The 18,779-nt window shown below is 33.7% G+C and overlaps 1 protein-coding gene across 4 annotated transcripts in view; it reads right to left on the bottom strand.

Moving 5' to 3' along the window:
• Positions 1 to 17,890, bottom strand: part of SATB2 (SATB homeobox 2) — a 166,475-nt gene extending 148,585 nt beyond the window's left edge. For 2 of the 4 annotated variants that reach the window (XM_069983272.1, XM_069983273.1), the window contains exons 1-2: positions 8,774 to 9,368; positions 7,583 to 7,804 (exon numbers count right to left, since the gene is read on the bottom strand). In XM_069983272.1, coding sequence (XP_069839373.1) covers positions 7,583 to 7,804; positions 8,774 to 8,831 — 280 coding nt within the window. In that variant the 5' untranslated portion in view covers positions 8,832 to 9,368. Of the gene's footprint in view, positions 1 to 7,582; positions 7,805 to 8,773; positions 9,369 to 10,850; positions 10,932 to 17,872 lie in introns of those variants that run through there. The other 2 variants (XM_069983271.1, XM_069983270.1) reach the window with 2 other exon arrangements.
• Between the last annotated feature and the right edge of the window lie 889 nt (positions 17,891 to 18,779).

Raw genomic sequence — 18,779 nt, 5'->3', positions numbered from 1 at the left:
GTGCACCAGTTCGATCAATCTCAGCTTTTACAGGTGCTTCTTTATCAAATAGTACACAACGTCCATACGATGTTACAATCTGGTTTAACTTCGTTTTTCGACCAATTACGGTTGACTGGGGGAATAGGGGAAAATCTAACTGCTAATCACAATCTCTTTTGTCCTAATTTCAAGTGTGCAGTTCATTCTCTTTTTTTTTTCTTGTGCATTTTTCTTTATTGCTTTTCTGTAGGAAACTGATATATAAACTGATATCAGCATGTGTCAGTTCCTGATCTGGTTCTATTTTCAGGACCCAAAGACATATAATGGCTGTATCCATATGGGAATTTTGCATTTAAAAACAAAGCAATTAGAATAATAACAGTTACCTTTTATTATACTAAAGGGCTCTGTTCACACATAGTATTTCCATCAGTCTTTTGGTTAATCTTTTTTTCAACTTAAACCAGGAGCGGACTGAAAACATAGAAAGGCTATGTTCACACAACCTAATATTTCAGTAAAGAACGGACGCTGATTGCAATGGTCCATTCTTTACTGCAGGGGCGGCATTGCATTCAAGTCAATGCAATGCCGCCCACTGTGTTTACTGTATATATCATTATGTTAACGCCCGTTCTAAAGAACGGGTGTTAAAATAATGTACCTGCCTATTATTTCTGGACACTGTTCAGTTAACAGCGCCCGGAAATAATAGCTGTTCACATATATTGATGTGCGGCGGCCGCTGCTCTTTACATTGAAGTGAGTGGTTAATTGATTTGCGGGCCCACCCAACGATGTGATACAGAGGTATCGGTGGCAGGAACGTCCCGAATGCAGCCCGGTGGCCGTCAGTTTAACAGCTGTTAAACGCTGTGTGAACATAGCCAAACTGTGAAAATCTTTCCATTATACTTTTGCCCTGTCAGTTCCACTCCTGATTTTGGTTGAAAAAAGCTGACAGAAATACTATGTGTGAACATAGCCAAGGCACCATTGTAAACACAGCATTAGCAGAATGCTATGGTAAGGTTGGAGTTTGGATAAAAAAAAAAATTAAGTGAAGAAATATCCAATGTATAAAGCAAACAAAAAAAAGAGAATAAAAGTATAGATGTATGGATTTAGCCTATAGAATGTAATATTTTGGGGGGCTTTGAGAATAGTGATGAGATAATGAAAGCAGATACATGGCTATGTCGCACACATATCCGAGCCCAAACTCATATATATTCACAGCTTGGGAACCCTGTTTTTCTATATTTCTTTCCAAATATAAATCTACAAATAATGATATTGATGTGTCTCTATACTCACATATATCATACACATAGCATACTGGACGTGTTAACACTTACTTCTGGAAGCATGATAATGTTGGCCAAGCCTTATTCCAATGTTTCATTCACGGATGAACGTATACAAATAATGAGTGTTTAAATTGTCCTTGAAGCAAAGTATTGTCTGTTTCCCATATTGCGAGATATGGATGTCAGGGAATGTACACAGCGTTTTTGCACTTCACTTTAGGATATTATTCAGATAGCTTTTATATCTGACACTTATCCACTACGTAGCTTTATATGTTGACCAATTAAAAGGAATAACATCCATCACTAACCTATCCTTGCCTTGTGCCTATGCGTTACTCTGTGAGGCTGTACAATAACTCTCCTCAGCAGCTGACCCAAATTCTGATCCCACCATAATAGAAAAGTCAAGTATAAAATGTCAGTAATAGAAAAATCCACTTATAAATCCATTTGATGCATTGCATTAAAGTTCTATCCAGTGCCTTGCACTCACATACCCTGCTGCTGCTGATGTGTAATAGTTGCCAGACCACATATCTATGCCAGGCTTCTAGTAAATCCTGGTAGCATTGTAATTCTATAGAAGCTGTTATGTAGAAAGTTGCCCAATGTAACAATATTGTTTTTGAGCAAATGAGCATAGATAGGGTCAATTGTATTGTTTGCCACATAGCCCCTCGCATTACAATAGTTTTTGTCAACAGTGTCTATTCCAAAGACATTATACAATATAAGTCAAGAGTTGTTGTCAGTACACATAACATCTAATGTGAACCCAAACCCAAGGTTTAGCCTACATGGCGTATGGAATGGTAATATAATATAATAGTTAGCAAGCAGTGACCAAACAAAAGCACAAATGGTAAACACTATGGTTACTGTAGCTTTAGAATAATCGCTATTGCTGAGCCATTGTCTGGATTGTACATGCACTTTGCTACCTGGATACCATTATCTGCCATCACCTGACTTAAAACTGAATATTGTCTGAATTAAACATTCAACTTGAGGACGTATGTTCTGACAATTCCCCAATTATAAAAATATTTGAGATTTTAGTGTACATTGAACTATTGAAATTCTTTCATATTATAAAGTCGCAATTGTTTATCTTTAATGCTTGCACTATCATTGGCAAAGGACTCTTTATATACTATAACAAGGTGTAAAGTCAGTGCCAGTCTGCTGCATAGATGTCCTATCACACAAACAGAGGCATAAATAAAATATGTGAAAAAATGATTTACAATTGGAAATGGTATATGCTATGGTCAAGTATCCTAATCGGAGTTTGCAGTTCTCAGTTCTGTGCCACAATCATATTGGACACGCATATAAGAGGCACATGTGATGTTCATATACGCAGTCTTTAGGGATGGATGAAACTGGCCTCAGCTAAGGAAATTAGATCTACAGTCGTTTTAAATATATATCTGGACACATCTTCCCTTGTGTGATACAGATATAGTCTGTTCATATGTTAAAAACCAAATATAATATTGATGGAATATTAAATAGATTTATTGTTGAACACCCCAAAGAGATTTTGAATCCAGAATAGGATCCAATACATAAATCTGAACACTGTAACACACCATGACCATAAGTCTGTGTAAGATAAAGCTCAACTAAGTATGGCGTCCTTTAGTCATAAATATACATAAAGTATAGGTAAATGTAAAGGTGATTCTATATGATGTTCCATTTTCAATACCAATAAACATGACAACATAAACAGGTTTTCACTGGAAACCTAAGTATGCTTTGTATTATTATGCCATGTAGATACTGGGGTTTGTCTGTATGTGTATATCTGTGTGCGCACATTTACCTTTATGTGTATACTATAGTAAGTATACTGATACACATACACAGAAACACAAATCACAAAAAAAAGTAAATAAATAGGTGTGTGATTATAGTCTGGGCTACCAATCCACAAATATTATTTGTTACATAAAAGAACACCAAAAAAATTGCGTTTGAGCTGCAAACTCAATTTTATTTAAAACTTTTGTCTCAATTTTCCTAACAGTTTTGGCTAAAATGTTTTTTGATAAACTTGAATGTGTGGGAAGCACTGGAAGCCTGGCTGGAGGCCCGCACCTAAATCCTAGTGTCATCTCCTTGTGACCTTGGACAAATCACTTCATCAAGTGTTGAAAGTATGTAACATAACAACCCTGATAGGAACGGATATCTGAAAGTGTATATAGTGTTGATATGTAAACATTACGCTGATTCTCCGTGTATACTGTATATGCCTACGCTTTTCCCACACACAAACTAAAACAGAATGTACACATTATAGTGGTTGTACGGTAAATATACATACATAAGTGATGCCCATTGTTAAAATTAAAAAATGTAGATGGAAAAAAATCTGGAATAAACATTGCTTCCATGTCTTTACGCACCAATTGGACATCCTAGTAACAGACAGGTCAACAATGTAGAACAGACAATGGGATTTGCAAGAATTTGGGTAATGCTAGAGCAATGAAGAATTAAAAAAAAAAAATTATCTGACAAGTTGAGACTTTAGCAGCCCCTCTCCTTAGAAAGCCGACAATCTTCTGTAAATAGCTTCGACACAATTAATGTGGTGTTTACGGGCTAAGCAGTCAACTTTTAATTCAGCAAAAGATTTATTGTTGATTAACCAGACAGACCTTACTTATCCCATAAACACAGGAGGAGAGTGTAGGATATACACCAGCTTTAGGTTGGAAGCACAGTGTGTATTCAGTAGGCAGTGAGCCTCACAGAGCCGTCTGTCTCTGTCTGGTGGTTTATAATCATGTCCAGGTTGTGGCTGAACTTTTGTTAGAAAAAAATCTGAACACACCACTAGACGGTTTAGTAAAATGGGTTGAAGCCTAACACATGTACTGTATTGGAGAAGTCAGTAACAATGTTGTAGCTTAAGTCCTTTTCTCTATAAGCATGCCAGTATAATATCAAACACTGGCACCAGATATCATCATTTCAGGCATAGTGCACAATCCTATGTGACTACTTGCTGCCCATTGCTATGCATTGAGGCGAGAAAACGGATGGGCAACTAGTTATGATGTATTCTTATGTAAACGTAAATCAAGCATGAGGTGTTTAGATCACCTGGTTCTTCAAGGTACTTCATTGCTTCTTATAATTAAACCATATACCTCATGTATGGTCACTAAATCAAAGGAACATAAAAAGTAACCTAAATGCTATGCTAAGTATAACAGCCAATATCATCATGTCAAATATAGCTTCTACTACGAATCAAATCTTACGTAAATTTTTAGAGGCTTTTACAGACTTCAAACCCCATAGTAATAAATTAGGCAATGTGTAGAATGCAAACTTACTATACAGCCTTCTTCCAAAATATTAGTAAAATGTTTACTATTTCATATCACTATATGCAATGTTTGAGAGTTCATCTTCCCAAAACATTTTGGGGAAAAAAAAATTCATTAGCTGGAAGCTAAACATAGCAAAGCATAAAGCACGGACAACACGTAACATATGGAATCATGTAAAACCCCCACAATGGATCCCACCATAGCAGGAAACCCACTGATAATCATTAGAAAATTACAATTGAATGGGAATTCTTTTGGTTACTTCCACTAAAAGCTTTTGGTCTGAAATCAAACAAGTAAATCAATTATCAAATAAGAGCATTAAATTATCAGAGATGTCCTTCCCTAACTGCTTTAGGATTGAGTATCCTTCACACAGAATTAAATATGTATTTCTGTCCACAAGTACAGCCAGACGTCTAATGGAAAATTAACAAAATGTCGGAGGGTACAATTGAAATTGCTAAACTATTACCCCCTGTTGTGCAAGATTCTTCTAGATCTAGTATAGTGACCATGTAAAAGAAAGGCCATTTCAACTAAATGACAATTTTCCACCACATAATATGGAAATTTAAGCTATCTGTGATGTTGCAAAAAGTGCATGTTAATATTTGAAAGAAAGGTGGTAAAGTGACAAAGGGCCTATCCCAGCAGGAGAAGCGTGAGGCCATTCCACAATGAATGTAGGAACATCTTTGTGGAAGGGAACTTTGCATTCAGCCCATGGAGGGGGCTTTCATCCTACTCTAATGCTTATCATACAAAGGACCATATGATAGAAAACTAAATATACCGAGGCAATTAACTTGTTAAGGGCAGACAACTTTGCAATTATGTATGACGGAGCAAATACTTTACTGTAATGCAAAACTATGTATGGAAAGAAAATGTACTGAAACGTGTCTATCTACATGGAGAGATAGATGAAGAGGTGGAAAGACAGGACCTGCAGGCAACACAAACATATGCTCAGCAGACTTTCACACATATATACATATACATGTGTATGAATAGACATATACAGTATGTGTAGAATGTGGAATATATATATATATATATATATATATAATTAACAATTACTCTAATATAAACAAACCGTTTCTTATATATATGTATATATATATATATATATATATATATATATATATATATATATATACACACCCTAATTTTTTTTTTACTTTAAAGTGTTTAGGAGAAATGGAGTACCCCCTTCCCCTCCCACCACCTTCACCTCACAGACACTTATTTTCAGTGACCCTAAAAACTGGTTTCTGGACAGAGTCTAACATTTCCTGCATTAACTGTTTACGTGCTGTATCACCAAGACGTGCATTGCACAGCAGGATCCTAGTCTTTGCACAGAGCAGCCCATGCTCAGGAGCACAAAGTGTGGTCTGTCTGCAGATTTGTGACGTTAATTAGAAAACTAAACACTATCGGCCAGACAAATCTATACATGATTTTCAAATGATTAAAGGGCAACGGTCAGACCAAGCATAAGGGGTCATTCGTATTAGCAATGCCACATGGCACAATCCAGGACGTCTGCAAAGGCAGGCAATGGACTGAGTCTGAGCAATATTAACCTAAATATCACGTCCTCTGGCACCAGAGATATTTACACACCTCCTGTTCATTTCCAAGGCGGTATTTGGGGTTCTATGTGTCAACTGAGCTCTGTTTAAGAGTATTAGTGAAACTGATGACACATTCCTAATGGCAGCAACGCTAACAGATAATCACTTTTCTGTGCAATGTATAGCTATTTACAACACCTTCTGCATCTCTATATTTGTCAGTATATAATTATTATATATATATGCCATGTACTTATTACACATAACTTCTATACTATTTGTATACAATATTATCATCTAATTTATTTTTTAATATTTACTAGTATCGTCCTAATTGTAGGAATCAGAAGTACTCCAAAAAATTACTAAAGTGTAAAAAACAGCTGAAAGGCCTCCAAGCCTATGATTCTTATATATAATTTTATTATTCTGTATCACATTAACCAAAATCTTAACCAAGCCACTGTAATATACTTAATGTATTTCTACGCACCTAGAAACATCATCACAATAAGCATCCTATAGGCTATGTTACTTTTTTTTTTTTTTTTTTACTCATCCATGAACTTTAAAAACTTTATTGTATTTTTTTCTTTTTTTTTTCTTGGAAAGGTAGATAGAATATATAATCTGTTGACAGCTTCAAGATTTTTTTTTTATCATGCTAATTATTTTAAATTAACCTCAAGCTGATTTAGTTCATTGAACGTCTACTAAAAGCCTTCATCGAATCGTGCAATTAAACTATTTGTTCTATTGAAAGCGGTAACCTCAGCCCTGGTAGTAAATTATTTAATTTTGATCACGAAAATAATAGGGAAAAATTCTTTAAAACTTGATAATAATTTTATGCAAGCACCGGTGAACACCATAGTCATTCACCAGCCAGTAAACTGTGTCGACTGCTGCCTGAACGCATGAACAGAGAATGATAAACATATGTTGTCTCAGTGTAAGTGAGACCTAAATCCAACCTGAGAGTGCTACTGCATTGTACATAAGCCTTACCTGCCTAGAAGAATCTTTTAGGCAGATTCTGCGGGGAGCACAGGTAAATTGAGTAAGTCGGGAAAAGATATGACTGCAAACTGTCGAGGAATAACTAGAAACATTTACATCACAGTGACATAGAGCTGCCAGCAACTCAAAGTGGCACTGTGCCTACAACATGCCAACCCTTGGGTCACCCCACTCTACATTCACAAAAAATGAAGAACAAGCTGAAACTAACTTCCTGTAATGCAACACCAAAGACAAAAAAAGCCATAGTCAACATGAACTTTGAGTCTCGATGCCATTGTATTACTACCACTTTGTTGTGTATACATTAAAAGTGCCGCTTCATTACCTCCCACAGATTTGGAGAGTGAGCCGTTCGTTCGTCCCCTGGCTCCCAATGGACTCCCGTTCTGCTCCAATCTGGCCACTTTGATTGGAGGAGGACTTTTAGCATCTGGACTGTTGCTTCTCCGGTCTGGACTGTCCCTTAAGCTGGGACTTTCACTTCTCATCTCCATGCTGTTCTGGTTCGGGGACAATGCTCTCCCTGGCAGATCGCAATAATATGGATCTATGTAGAAGGGGGGAGAAAGAAATTAAGTCAATGGAAATGCTTACTGGTATCATGTACTCTGTGGGTGTGCAAAGAGGTCTAGGTGCAACAGTGGCACAATGTATAGACTTTTTACAATAAAAATATTCTCATACTCTACTTTAGATAAGTACATCTGAATATCCACTTTTATAAATAAATATATATATATATACACACACATATATATATATATATATATATATACACACATAGGTATGTATCTATATATGTGTGTGTGTGTGTATGTGCACACTTACGTGTATATCTATATATGTGCGTGTGTGTATGATATATATATATATATATATATATATATATATATATACACACATACACACACATATATAGCTACATACCTATGTGTATTTATATAAGTGTGTGTGTGTGTATGTACACACTTACGTGTATATCTATATATGTGCGTGTGTATGATAGATATATATATATATATACACACACACACACACACACATATAAATACACATAGCTATATAATTTATATATGTGTGTATGTACACATATGTGTATATATGTGCATGTGTGTATGATATGTGAATATATATATGCACACATATGACCTGCTTACTACCAGTGCATTGACTTACAATTAGTCGTCAGAAAAAGTTAAAACTATCCAGGCAGATTTCTTCCCAGCGTGTCACATACAGGTTCTGAGGCATGCACAAGACAACTTCACTGCTTTGAAGTTATAGAAAATAAGCTGCCATAAACTTTAAGAGCTTTGAAGTTGTAAAAATGTATATTATTTATCCATACACACAGATGGCCTCCTTCATTGCCCTGCCGTAACCCTGTGTGTACAAGGAGGGGGGGCTTCGCAGTGAGGATCCCTATTTTTACCTCCATATTAATACAAATGTCATTAATAAAGGCATTCGATGAATTACAAAGTGTCATACGGCAAACTTGTATATATGTACTTACTGCTTAAAGCCTGTCTGTAGGTTGCCTGGGATGGGCTGAAACTCTGCCCATGGATCATAAGTAATGACTCCAGGTTTATAAGTTTGTCTTCACTATTTATTTTTTTTGGTCTTCTTTTCTTTCCTTTTGATTCTCTTCTATAAAAAGCTGCTCTATTGCTGGTGTTATCCTCTTCCTTATTGTCTTCTGCAATACGATAGGTTGGTGATCAGGGCAAAGAGGTCGCCGGGATCCCCACAATCTTCCTGTTTTGTGTGGAGAGGTAAAGGGGACTGGTTAAGAAAACTCTTCACACGTTGGACGAGAAGCAATTCAATGTAGTAGGATCTGGCAGAATGACACAATGCACTTTAAGAGCCCCTTCAGATGGTTGCAAAGGAAAAAAAAACCTGATATGACAGCCCCAATCTCTCTCTCGTCTGCCAGCAACACAAAGTGACTGGCACAAGACACACAGAGACAGCACTGATTATTAGTTAAGTTCGAGTCAAGTCCTTTTGGGGCTGTCCTTGGTTTCCTTATTTCAGCTTTTTTTCTGTGTCTCTTTCTTTCTTACACACCCCCATCCAGGCTTGATCTCATGCATGCGAGCATGTATGCAGCTATTAAAAAAGAGAGGAATTGAGACAGAGGATCTGATTCAGATATGGGGAGGGGAGGATCAGCACACAGGAAGAAAAAAAAAAAACACACACACACAGATCTACAGGAGGAGGGAGAGACACAGAGAAAAGGGAAGAACAAGAAAGAAACCTGCTCTGGATTGCTGCTGGGAAGACGTCTTTATTCCAGTCCTGTATTATTTTTTTATGTATAGGAGAGGGAGATTCTGGAGCATGGTGACTGGATAGGAAGGATAACACAGAGGAAGCATGGATGAGATGAGCACACGCTGAATATGCTGAGCATGTTGTTTCTCTCTCTACGACTGTATGAAGGTTTGGCATTTCTTATGGGTAATAGAGGAGCATATGATCTGTTTCATTAAAGCAGCCCTTCTAATATGGGGCTAGCCTGAAAATAGGAAATACGCAAAGGCGCGGACTGTCTGGTAGCAACTACGCCACAGCCACGGAGCGACATTTTATTACATGCGCTATTTGTGTTGTGTACTGCTTGCAAAACTTTATGTTTGTGTTCATTGTAGATATGTTATGTATGGGACTGCAACTTATATGGTCTTATGTATTGTATTGTATATGTTATGCTGGCAGGGATAGTAGTTGAGGAGGTACATAAGGGAAATGTTTGATGGTAGTTCCTATGAAAGGTAAGTCTGACCTGTGACTATTACCCAGTATAAAATGTCCCATGTAACTGAATTACAGATTCCAGAAGAATTCATGGAAAGGTTACATTTATTATTGTGTTAGGTTACAGTTGTTTTTAAATTTACCAAGTTTATTGTATTCTGGGCCTGTCTGTCATTATGTGCTATGTGGACCGTTAGATCCAGAGAAAGGGAGAACTATAGGAAAAAGCGATATCCAGGACATACCCCTGGCTGTAGCCATTGCTGGCACATTATACAGATTAAAATATGCAAACATTACTGGTGGACGGCAGTGGGTAATGCACAATGAATCACTTACAGTTCACGCACAGTTGTAATGGGTTACGCTACAATGTTGTTTGGTGGCGCCAGAGATGCGTTTATGGTCCAACAGTTACACATCAGAATAGTTTCATTTTTACCACGTTACCACTAAGTACAACTTCAATGTAAAATTCTGCCAAAATGTATACTTATATATACATACATATATGTAATAGTATGTGTATATACAATGATGCATTTATTAGTGCACAGACAGACAGCTAATAATACAACACGCTGTAGTATACTGTAAATATAATATAATCACCATCCAAAACAGTACATACACACACACACACACATACATGTACATATATATATATATATATATATATATATATATACACACACACACGCACATATAATATATATGCATGCCTTACTGTGAATATTATGCTAGCATTTATGAATAACAAGTCAATTATTGATCTATGTAGCAAATCATGTACAATATGTACTCAAAGCATGTATATTACTTACCTCATTGCATGAGATGTGTCTCACTTACATAAAGTATGTGAAAGGAAAGTTCCTGAAGATATACACACCCCGACTAAGAGGGATTGGTAATAATAATGGACTTCCTGGCTCCAAACAAGTATAAATAATTGTCACACTCTTAAAAGGAATTGATGGTATCTGATTGGTCGCAATTATTGTATGTTGTGATTGGGCAGACTGGGCATAGATAGAAAGGAGATAGATAGATAGATAGATAGATAGATAGATAGGAGATAGATAGATAGATAGATAGATAGATAGATAGATAGATAGATGATATTTTTTTTACTTACATAGACATTGAGAGTGATGCATAATTTAATATATTAGATAGATGAACACATAGATACGTACAAATATAATTTAATAGGGAGGTAGGCAGATAATTAAACGCATATTAGATAGATAGATAGATAGATAGATAGATACATTGATAAATAAATAGAAACTTTTATAGATACATAAATAGATACATAGATAGATAAAAAAAAGTTTTATAGATATTAGATAGATAGATAATGTAGATACATATTTTTTTTATAAATATTAGGTAGAAACAGAGTTAATTTAATACCTAGATAGAAGATAGATGGAAAATAGATAGATAGATAGATAATAGATATATTGATTGATAGGTATAAAGATAGATTATAGATAGACACATTCTTTATAAACATTAGATGGATACATAGATAATTTTACAGCTAGATATTCGTTAGACATACAATCAAGTTTTGAATAAGTGGCAGATTCCAAATAACCTTCATTTTATTTAGTTTATAAAAGTTTTTATCAGATCGAAATAACATACCTGTAGGATATGGAAAAGAGTAAGTCCTTCTCCGCCAATGTTAAAATCAGTAACTCTTGCAGTTTGTACTTAATATTACAGGTTCCCACCTACCTATTCTCAGCAGGATCTCATAAAACTTTTGGAGCGATCTCTCACTAACCAGATGCTGGCAGGTTTTGTAAATACATCATAAAGAATAGACTTAGATTGTTAATTTGTTAATATTTTATCAAGTGTTAATATTTTATAACGTTTTTAGGGAAACTACTGATGTTAAATTATTAAGGTAGTCAGAGGATGCTTGAATTATGCATACAATTAAGCACTTGTTAGTATAAATTGTACGAATTACAGGTTGATCTCAACGTGTGACTTGTCCCGCATACAGTTGGATGGACGTTATTTTTCTGTATCATAGAATTACTTCTTAAATACTTCATATAAATGTTCCGTTTCTATTCTTACGTTATTACTACTTGTGTATTGTCTGTATATTTATAATATGAATAAAATTTTTACATAAACTAATATTGTGTCTGATTTGATTTTCTTCTTATGTAGTTCTAAACGATAATTTCACAAACTTTTGTCATCGGTCTAAAACTGTTACAATATAAAATCAACCTCACCCATAGAGTATAATATATGAAATAATTTCATCAATAATTAGCAAAAATGTAAAAAATATTTTTTTTTTTACTATGTACAAATACATGTTTATATATGTTTATTAAACGGTTCAGTCCTAGTTTTCTAAATTCTCTGAATGGAGATTGAAGTGGGCTACAAAGCAGGATTCTGCTGGTTGTAAGTACTATTTCAATGTTTGTAGACAGCAATAAAGTGTTTGCTACAAAACAAATAACTGTCTGCAGATTATTGCTAGTTAAAGAATAATCTTTAAGAACTTTTTCTCTTCTTGTTGATTCCATTTATCCTTTAACCTATCATTGTATGTTCCACAGCTTCGATGCAATAATCTAGAAAAACAAATTAAAATATACATGTATACATAATTTCGATGTGGCATTGCTTTCTAATGATTGGGGCACTGAAATACATTCTGCATACCCCATTTATTTAATTGCTCTTTCCGGGGTTTGTCCATACCTTTGTTTAAATTGAAATTTGATGATAAATGAGATTTTCCTTACTGAACAATTTGGAGTTTTTTTCTGCCCTCCCACTTCCAATCCTATGAGACTATGGTTTGACAACAGAAAAATACTTGGATTGCTTCTGGCATATATCATTCTTTATTTATGAAAGAAAGATTAATAGACTATCAACATGTGCTGATAGAAAGATATTCAGTGTTTTTTTTTTCTATATGCCCAATTGTATTTGTAAGAACACGAGAACTGTGAACAGAACTTTTTGGAATGTAATGTTACTTGGATATTACTGTTGACGGAATAACATTGTTAACTACGTATTTTCACAAGCACAAGTGGACGTTTATGTGAATGCAGAGCACAAGGCAAGACTACCAACAATCCACATTTATGTCCAGGTATATACACTTGTGCTGAAATGAGAGCTGCCTGCACTTGTTTCTCCTTAAATGCTGCCACCTACTGGGCGTCTGTTGACACTGTCACACTTCTGTTTTTATTACATTACATTCTCCTTGCTATATAAGCACTCATATTTTTCAATGCTTAAATGCACTGGTTTGTCATTTTTAAAGTATAGAAAATGATCTATTTTATTTCCAATTTTTACCGATCAAGAAAAATATTAACAATACACAGCTTTTTTTGTACATTGATACAATGAATAAACATGGTGTGAGCAGAAGTTATTCTGAAATTGTCTGGATTAAATCAAGAAAACATGTAAAAATATTTAATATAATAGTAAATAGTTGTCACACACACTTGATCATATGTATAATATGTATACACATACATACATACATACATATATGCATATTTTCACTATTAATAGGACAATACATGATAATCAGGGTACAGTTACATGTGATCGGTAAGGATGTTTCTGTGCCTAGATTCAAACATTGATCCTAGCAATATATGTGCAACAGGAAATACAATAACAAAAGACAGCAAATAGTTTTTATTGATTGATTGTAAAATGTAAAATAAGTAAAATTTAAAATAACCTTTATTATTACTTTAATGGATGGAGGACGACATGGCAGAACAGTTGGTTTAGGTTGAGACTCCTTTAACAGTCATTATGTATAATGTATCTTGTTTATGATAAATAACAGGTAACTATGACCACATAGTTACTGGATACAGAGAATAAAGAACAGGTGACTTATCTGTAGCCTCCACTGAAAGGAGAGGAAGAAGATACATCCTCTTAAAGAAAGATTAACCCCCCCCCCTACAATTGTGATGGTCAGAATTTATAGTGAGCTTTAGGTGAGCTTGTAGGTATTAAAAAGTTAATATTAATATCACTCAAATATTTGTAATAAGTTAGTGATTTCTTGTATATAGCAGCTGACAGATATTTTATGGGAAGTTTAAGTATTCCTCATCGCCCTAAGACAACACCATTAAATACCTCACAAGTTTAAACTAATCTCTCTTTTGTCCTATAGTTTCCCTCGGTCATTGTTTTAGATTTGTATAGATTTCCTATAAGTGGAGTCTGCTGACCTTATATGTTTCTATTTACTATGCTGTAAAACTGATAATCGATATAAAGTGACTTCACCAAAACACCCATTTAAAAGTACAGTAGTCCGACACATGAAATTAATGGATATTTTCTGTGAATAAAGTTGATGCTTAGAGAGCTGATAATACAGCTAAAAATATTATTTATAGTGTTATTTTACCCTTTTACCCGGAGTATATTGTTATATAAGTATGTTATAAATTTTTGAATATTTTTAATACTAATAATGATAATAACGTTGATCAAACAAACACTAGGTTATATATATATATATATATATATATATATATATATACAAACTGAAATTACATTTAACACAATGTATTATATTAAAATTAAAGATATGTAACAGATTAACGTAAAGTTTGATATTTATATATCTGCAACAGTAAAAAAATATATAAAACTATGTTCCTCTAAAGTTAAGGTGTTTTTTATAGCCTTTTAATTTATATAAAAAAACTGTGCTAAAACACAATAGACTGGGTTTTATTGTTGTCGTAAAAATAATTATTTGGGGTTAAATCTGTCAGTTTTTATAAATGTTATGTATAGATTTATGTATTGAGTTATCATTTATATATAATTTATTAATTATTAAAATATAATTTCATGAGCTCCATGTAACAGTGGTATTTAGAGGGTACAAAGGTATTTAGAGGGACAAAGCATTATACTAAATGTCTAGAATTATTTGTATATTAATAGAATACCCGATAACTAAGTCCTCTATAATTACTTAGGGATAAGATTACTATAACCATTGATAAAATTTGATAGAACATAAATATTATACTGAAGCAAATAGTGGAAGAATTTGCAAAGCCTATCATTTTAGATAAAATGGGAACTTTTTCAAAATTATTAATAAATAAAAAGAAACCTAAATAACATGTGAAAATGAATATATCTTACGTTAAAGCTATTCAAATTGTATAGATTCATTTTATTTACCCAATTCTTAAATTATGGTATTTAGTATTATATAAATTTTATAATCTACATCTATAAGGAGATATTCAGATAAATATTTCGTTATTCTGAGCTATTCTGAAAATAAAACCAATACCTATATATCAGATTATAGGAATATTAATGTAATCAATAATGTATTGAATAATGAATTTGTTTTCCCTACAGGAGAAGCTACTAAATATATATTTATATTTATGGAACTCTCTCAATCTTTGTAGATGATAGTAACATTTATGATGATGATGATGATGGTGATGATGGTGATTATTATTATTTACAATATTTTATTATTCCATATTCTTTACAGCCATAAAATTTTGACGGAAAAAATACGACTACCGCGAATATTAATAAAAAATTAAACACATTTACCTCTATATATATATATTTATATATATATATATATATATATATATATATATATATTAAATGTATCACAATTGTGATTCTCTTCTACATATATAATTTAAAGAAAATAAATATATGTATATTGTCTGTTAAATGCATCTGTTTAGTGTGAAATAATGTAATAAAATATGAGTCATCTCACTAAAAAAAGTAAATGTGGAAAAACCGAAGTTATTCGGACTGTACTAGAATTGCATGTATAATTTCCTATGTATTAAAGCGATAGTCAAATTTCAGTCCTGGGTACAGTACTTTATATGTAAGTTCCAGGTAAGAGTTTAGGGTAAAAGGCTTTTATATGATTAAAAATTAGAGATGAGCAAACCTCGACAATGCTCGAGTCCATCCGAACCCGAACTTTCGGCATTTGATTAGCGGTGGCTGCTGAAGTTGGATAAAGCCCTAAGGTTATGTGGAAAACATGGATATAGTCATTAGCTGTATCCATGTTTTCCAGACAACCTTAGACCTTTATCCAAGTTCAGCAGCCCCCGCTAATCAAATGCCGAACGTTCGGGTTCGGATGGACTCGAACCCGAACCCGATTTGCTCATCTCTATTAAAAATTTAATATATTTACGAAGACTTCATTTACTTCCTTACATATGTAGCTCTGTTTTTGTGTTATATCACCCTTGCCTGTACAGAAATTTCATATCGAGCGCCAAAAAGGTGTTCCTAGTGATTCCTCCATATAGTAATCCCTCAGCTTTGCTTGTAACTCACATAACATAGTGAACGTGCCTGTTGTCTCTGCTCCTCCCTCCTGTCAATGAGCCAGTCAGCGACTCCTTTCCTGCAGCCCATTAATGAATATTTATCATTAATATGCTAATCTCCCCGGTGAGTCACAATACATCCACTGATCATATGCTTACCCTTCTCTAAGTAACATTGCCCTTCTCTGTCAGCTTGCACAGAGATCAACAGTGAAGTGTGCTGCTCAAGTCAGTGTAAAGATGAGCTGACAATCAAACCCACCCGCCATGCAGGTGGACCCCCCTTCCCTGTCTCCTGGACTTTTCTATATCACTTTTATGCCAGTGCACTTAAATGTCAGTAGTTTTAACTCTTGTATTCCCCCCTACTTGCTGGCAGGAGAGTCTTCTGCCCACAGATCTACCTAGTCAGATAGGGGTTTCCTGCAGACTAGTATCATGTAGCAGCTTGTATCTAGTATATTATATCCCTTACAAAGCTGCTCTACAATTACAGATCCGACCAAGCTCTGTGCTATACATTATATGGATGATATAGATTCAGTATTGAACTCTTACTTTGATTTTTAAATATAAAAGTTCTTGCTGTCTTCAAGGAGTCCTGAGAAATGAACAGTGGCTGTGATTGATATTATTCTTATATATAGAATATATAGACAAATAGATACAAATAGAATATTTTTTTTTACCTGCTACTTCTTATACTTGTATTACTGCCTTTTAAAATGTATATATATATATATATATATATATATATATATATATTTATATTTATATTTTTTTATATTTTTTTTTACTAATATTTGACTTTTTTGCTGTTATATTAGTAAAAGTGCTGTGGAATCTGCTGACGCTATACAACTTAATTATTATTTTTATTATATTATTTAAATGAGATGATAAATCTCAGATTTCTAGTGATCTAGTAACATAACAATAATACGAATCAATGATTGGACAATATCTAGCGATTCAAATTAAATAAATAAATATTTACCAAACATGCCCAGATTAAAAATATTGTAAAGAGATCTTAATAGAAATGGCTATATTTGATATAAAAATTGATCATAAAGAACATCATGATAGATATACAGTATACTCTTTCCTTATGAAAGAAAATTATTTATTTGTCACGCAATATAAAAATTATTATTAAAAATAAAATTATTATTTATTTATTTATAAAGCAACCTTAATTCCAGAGGGCTATACAAGTGATAGGCGAAATGGCAGACTGGATATATGAAAAATAATAATATAGACCTCACAGTAATTCACATAAAAAACTATATATAGAAATCAGTATTACAGAGCTATGTGAGGATCATTGTGTCCTGTAAACTTAAGGATTCAAAAATTTCACAATGAAATGTCTAATTCCATTAACAGCTTCTATGAATACAATTCAGATTTCCCATAGAAAATATAGCACAAATCTTGTATCTTACCTACTGATAAAGTGTGACATGCGTGACCTGGATATGTAACAGATCTGCCTACTTTCAGTGTGGTCTTCCAGAAAGCGAGTCATGCAGCACCTCCTCTTTGCACCCAGTTTTGTAGCCGATGCCAGCTCGCTTCATCCATTACAACAATGTTCTAAAATTACAGATGAAATCAATCATTAGTCATACATAAAATCTATATTGTACGACCTAGGGAAATCACTGTATATGTTATTGTATGGGGGTCTTCAACTACATGTTGCACTTTTGTACTCGGCATATAACATACCTGTCTGTACCACAATCCTATTTCGTAAAAACTGAATGACTAAGAATGGCAAACAAGGTAATATAGATTATCCATCTGAAATTTTTATTTCTGTGAATTGATTTATTATTAGTAGTCATATTCTCGTAATATCTGAGGTAGAACCTTAAATGACTTGTCCAATCTGAAGTTGCTAACCACTTATAGGCTTTGTTCCCACTAAGTCTTTTACCTGGAAACTTCCATCTTTTGATAAAGACGGACGTCATTAATGGTGATCATTACAAACGTCCGTCTTTATTAAAAAAGAGGCGGGAACATAGCCATATATGCAACAGCTCCAAGCTTTTATACATTTAACCATCCCATTAAATTATAATTGATTAAATATATATATTTCTATATAGCATAGATAGCTTTAGATATATTTCTATATGGATAGATAGACAGATACATAGTAGATGCACATATAGATATTATGTATCTAAATATGAGATCAATAAATAGATAGATAGATAATAGATGGATAAATGATAGATAGATAGATAGATAGATAGGAGATAGATAGGAGATAGATAGAAAGATAATAGATGGATGGATAAATAATAGATAGATAGATAGATAGATAGATAGATAGATAGA

Source organism: Dendropsophus ebraccatus, chromosome 9 (assembly GCF_027789765.1).
Source record: "Dendropsophus ebraccatus isolate aDenEbr1 chromosome 9, aDenEbr1.pat, whole genome shotgun sequence".
Classification (NCBI taxonomy): domain Eukaryota; kingdom Metazoa; phylum Chordata; class Amphibia; order Anura; family Hylidae; genus Dendropsophus; species Dendropsophus ebraccatus.
The sequence above is the reverse complement of the archived record's forward strand: the minus strand, read 5'-3'. Positions and strand labels throughout refer to the sequence as shown.